The 5,013-nt window shown below is 37.2% G+C and overlaps 1 protein-coding gene across 2 annotated transcripts; it reads right to left on the minus strand.

Moving 5' to 3' along the window:
* Positions 1–2,070: 2,070 nt before the first annotated feature.
* Positions 2,071–4,710, minus strand: LOC110708669 (polygalacturonase 1 beta-like protein 3). Of its 2 annotated transcripts, XM_021886871.1 has the most exons (3): positions 4,303–4,706; positions 3,621–4,187; positions 2,071–3,578 (listed from the first exon to the last, which is right to left on the minus strand). In XM_021886871.1, exons 1-3 carry the CDS (start codon positions 4,378–4,380, stop codon positions 2,367–2,369), a joined length of 1,857 nt encoding a protein of 618 aa, XP_021742563.1. In that variant the 5' UTR covers positions 4,381–4,706; the 3' UTR covers positions 2,071–2,366. The 2 variants fall into 2 exon arrangements, with proteins under 2 accessions (XP_021742563.1, XP_021742554.1); XM_021886862.1 differs by having other exon boundaries at positions 2,071–4,187; positions 4,303–4,710.
* Between the last annotated feature and the right edge of the window lie 303 nt (positions 4,711–5,013).

Below are 5,013 nucleotides of genomic sequence, written 5' to 3' on the forward strand. Positions count from 1 at the left end.
AACACAGCAGCAAAAGAACAGCATCACAATTCACAACACATGCATCCATGTAGTCTTAACCATTTCTTTGAAAATACAGTTACATTTCTTTGAAAATGTACACTGTAAATAGCTATGAAACTAATACAGAGTGTATCGGCAACTACTTAGGCCTAGTGTAGCATGTAGACTGTAACAAAGTATTTCGCAAATAAAACATAAACGAACATTGCCTCACAAACAACATCACAATTCACAAGTTCACAATCAACAATCGAGTGTATATTCACCCAAAGATACTAGAGAATTCAAGGGAAGGAACAGCCGAACATATCTGAATTTTTTATTAAATTGTACATGTAAATTGTAATTTTATCATGATTCAAACTCATCTTTAATAATCATTTTCGTAATTAACACTACTCATAATTAAAACCTTAAGAAATTAACTTTCATTTTCCAGATTTGAACCAAGTAAATGCTTAATCGCAAATATGAAAAATTACCTTTGGACGGCAGGACGGTGGAGGAATGGACGGTGGATGCTGGACGCCTGGACGGTGAACGGTGGTGGAATGGACGGTGGAATGGATGAGAGTTTGAGACTTAGGGTAAGAGGCTGAGAGTGTGGAGGATTCAGACTTTCAGAGGAAAACGCAAATAGATTAGGTTTTTTTTTGGGTTTATATACTTAGGGTAAATTGGGCCTAATATTTCGGTTTTTTCGGTTTTATTCGGTTTTTCGGTTTTTAATTTTCTCAGACCGAAACCGAACCGAAAACCGATTTTTTTTTTAACAAACCAAACCGAACCACTTTAGGAAAAAAACCGAACCATATTTCTTATTCGGTTTGGTTTTCGGTTCGATTTGGTTTTAAACCGAATTTGTTTCACCCCTACATGATGCTAAACCACTAATCACGCGGCTCATAATAATTAGTGTTAGAGAACATTATAAGATGTGGAGCATTGATGCGGGACCATATAATATTAAATCAATCAAAATGAAGCACATAATTATATCAAATCAAATAGGGATTAAAATCTTTGTTTTGCATTAGAGCATTGAAATTTGAAGCCTACTTTGTGAATGTGAATATATTTCTCTTTCTTTCTCTCACTCACAGGTAGCTACATACCAGTCGTAAAATTGCAAGTGAACAAGAATGCGTGACTCAACAGTTACTAGCAAACAAAAATACGTAACACCATTGTCCCTTTGTTGTTAATAACTACCAATTTTATCATGCTATTTGCACTTATTCTTTATTTCAGCAAGATATATGGAATGATTTATGAATCGTGAATCATCACATATGACTATATGAAATTAAGCGTTTATATCGCCTTAAATCATATCAACATTGATAACATGAGCTAAATCAATCGGATTCAATAACTAGTATAGTACACGTTTTTTTACCCCTTTTCATTGAGAACTGTAAATGACAATATTATAGACGGAATTTGACATCTACTCGATCTGAGTCAATCTTAGCTTATTGACAACTTCATTATCAATGAAATGCAATGCAAACAACCAATGCAAATGCTAGTATAATTCACCTACCAAAGGAATTAATTCTGCTGTTGACTATCTGGTATAAATTGCTAAATATTGACAAAGCTTTGAATCCAAATATGGTGAATCCAGTACAACACATCCCAATCATCCGCCACCATTTATCATATCCATACATGTGAAAGACTTTATAGAGGTCATAGGGACCATAGAAAACTAGAAAGTTAAAAAAAACGCGTTGCAAGGTTAGCCAGAGCTAAAACTTGCAATTCTCTATCAACAACAAGTGTATCAAAATACTCTCTCCGATTCTCAATATTACTCTTACCTTGACCTCTTTTTTTTTTTTTTGGAAGCAATCACCGTCAAAGTAAGAAAGACATTTAGAGCACAAGCAAAGAGTATCATATATAGGTTCATAAAATGAAAAGAGAAAGAAAAAAAAAATAATAATAATAAAAAAATAAAAAAAATAAAATAAAATAAAATTGTATAGAATTATGAAAATTGTGCATTAAATTAGTGGCTGTATCCAATTGATACTCGTTTAATAGGTACATAGGACTATATAATAAAATATCAATATATCCATTATTTCACCTATATAGTAAAATTTACCCATATTCTAATAACAATATGACAAGGTAGTAACCAACATTTAGAAACAACAAATTACAATTTTTTGCTTGCACATTTTGTGGCTTTTGCCTTTGCAAAGCCAACAACTATTTAAAAAATTAAAATGTGAACAAACCCTTTTTTAAAAAAAAAATTTGACCAATTCCCAAAAATGGTTCTTAAGTAAAGAACCCAATCTCAATGGGAATGCCTTGCCCCAATTTTTTTTTTTAAGGATCATTTAGTTTTAGTCAGCTTTAGCCCAAGTTAAATCATTCTCAAAAATCCAATGGCAAACCTCAATCTTACCCGGACCTGACCCGAGTGATAGGAACGCTCCGTGGGTGGGGCTCCACGCCGAGGTATCCAAGTGACAAATGGCGACGCCATGGTTGATTTTAGCCTTGGTCTTCGGGTTCAAAATATCCGCCTCGTAAACCCGAACCTTAGGTACCGAATGACAGTAATACAACAAGTACGGGTACAAACTTTGATGACAAGAAACGGACTTTGTAACCTTTCCACCATTTATCCCTCTAACTTTCCCAATCAAAATATCCGATTTCGACCCGTTAACACTCTCCATAGTCCGGGCCTCCACGGATTGACCCAAAACCGAAACCGCGAAATCAATCATATCCTCAATCGAACCAACACACTTCTTAGTCTCGCCCACGGCCGGGGCGCGCTCGCACTCCCCCAATGCAGCATTTAGCATCCCCTCCATAGTAGAGTTATCAAACGCGTGAAAAATATCCTTCAGTTGAGTAATTTTCGAAGATGAAAAGGGTATTTTCGACAATATGGACCTTGGCAAAAACGACCTCGTTGGCATCTTATCCCTAACATCCGGCATTGGCATAACAATGCCTTCCTTTAACATACTTTCCCTAAAAAACTTCCCTGGTTCCACCCATTTATTTACAACTTTACCCTTCTTCGCAACCAGTGATGCACCCACCACATTACTACCACTAGTACTAGTATTCCTATAATCAGCAAAACTAATCCCCTTCTTAGCATAACTCTTGAAATTACTACCTTGCCCGTAACCCGTAAACCCGACTTGCTGTCCTTTAGCACCTTCTCCATACCCGGTGAAGTTATCGGATCCTTGATTAAAGCTCTCTGCATAATTACTAAACTTAACCTTCTCAATATTCGAACCTTTTGCATAAGATTTGAAAGTATCGTCTCCTACATTGGATTGATCTCGATAACTCGAGAAGCTCTCGACCCCGGCATTTCCACCGTCGGCGTAGCTGTTGAACTTATTCTCCGGCACATTGCCGTCAAATCCGTACGAAGTGAAGTTATCGTTTCCGCTGTTTCCGGTCTGAGAATACCCGGAAAATGTAGACCCCACCACATTGGAGTCATCAGCGTAGGTGTTAAAATCATTACTCAACCCATTTCCATTTTTGCCATAGTTAGAGAACCCTTGGTCACCCGAGTTCGCCTCGTGCGAGTACGAGGCGAACGAGCCGTCTCGCCCGTTCGCCTCGTCCGAGTACGAGGTGAACTTAAGACCAGGAACATTAACATTATCTGCGTAAGTGGTGAATCTACCGGAACCTCCGGTAGCACCAGCAGCGTATGTGTTAAACGTCTGAGAAACAACATTACCATTACTGGCGTAACTGGTAAAATCATCGTTGTGACCGGCTGAATCACGGCTGTACCGTCGGAACGTATCAAGCGGTTCATTCTCATCACCGGAGTAATTCTTGAACGAGTTGAGCCCACCGGCTGCGCCGGTAGCATAGTTGGTGAAGTTATTATCGGAATAAACGGAGAATTTTCCGTCAGGGGAGTGTTTGGTTGAGGCAGAAATAGTGGGGTCAGGAAAACATAGGAGGTTAGCGAGTTTACAGAACGAGTCAAGGTGATTTGAGAGTGAGTTGGTGGAAGCGAGTTGAGTGAATCGGGCTAAATCGGAGGCGGAAAGCGGTGAAGCTTTCCTAAGGAGGAATTCGGGTCTGGGTACCTTGTAGATCTTGTTATTCCAGTATCTGATTGCGAAGGCCTTCGGCGTAAACGGATTCTCACGCGCCGCCGATGGAAGTACCTACATTATTGTATCACATACCAACACATTAATTATTAATGTCAATTTATTCTAACTCGTTAAAAAAAACAATAAAATAAAATATAGGTGTAGAATTAGATTAGAATGAGCTTACAAAGGAGGATAAGAGGAGTAGTAATAAGTGGAGGAAGAAGAGTGAGTTGATAAGCTTGTAATGTTCTTGTTCTTTCATTTTTTTTTTTTTTTTTTGGTAAATGATTTTAAATTTTAATTTGGGAGGAGAGAGAAAGAGAGAGGAGAATGTTGGAGATGGGTGAGTTTGGATGGAGTGAGAGTATTTATAGAGGAAGAAAATCGAGGAGGGGGGAGCGCTATTTTGGCCGGGGAACTTTGGGAGTGGAATTGTGGGAGTGATGTTGGACTATAATGTCGGGTTAATTCACTCTTTCAATTAATTAACAAGATTAGAATTATGTTTTGTACTATTAATAAATAATCTTTGTCAAGTACTCAACTATCAACTCTTGCTAGTGTTAGATTAATTAATACTCTTTCCATTCACATTGGATAGTCGCCTATAATATCTAAGATATTCAAAATTGTAGTTCATTTCAAGACGTATTTGAATTAACGTTATGTTTATTGTGAATGGTAGTAATGATAATGAATCAAAGTATAGTTTTGCTAGGAAAGTATCATTTGAATGTCAATGGCAAAACAACCTTTTCTTTAATGATTATATGTAAAAATAGATATGAAAGAGTAACATGACTAAGTGAGACTGAAAATAAATAAATAAAAAATGAATATATGTAAGTTACAGAGGCTTATTTAAGATAAGCAAGAAGTGGTGAAGAGGCTAGGG

This window comes from Chenopodium quinoa, unplaced genomic scaffold (genome assembly GCF_001683475.1).
Source record: "Chenopodium quinoa cultivar QQ74 unplaced genomic scaffold, ASM168347v1, whole genome shotgun sequence".
NCBI classification, from domain to species: Eukaryota; Viridiplantae; Streptophyta; class Magnoliopsida; order Caryophyllales; family Amaranthaceae; genus Chenopodium; species Chenopodium quinoa.

Excerpts from the sequence above, each read along its gene's own strand:
- LOC110708669 (XM_021886862.1), bottom strand. The coding sequence starts at position 4,380 with ATGAAAGAACAAGAACATTACAAGCTTATCAACTCACTCTTCTTCCTC. Across the intron at positions 4,188-4,302 it reads TACTCCTCTTATCCTCCTTT|GTACTTCCATCGGCGGCGCG; the intron begins GTAAGCTCATTC and ends ACAATAATGTAG.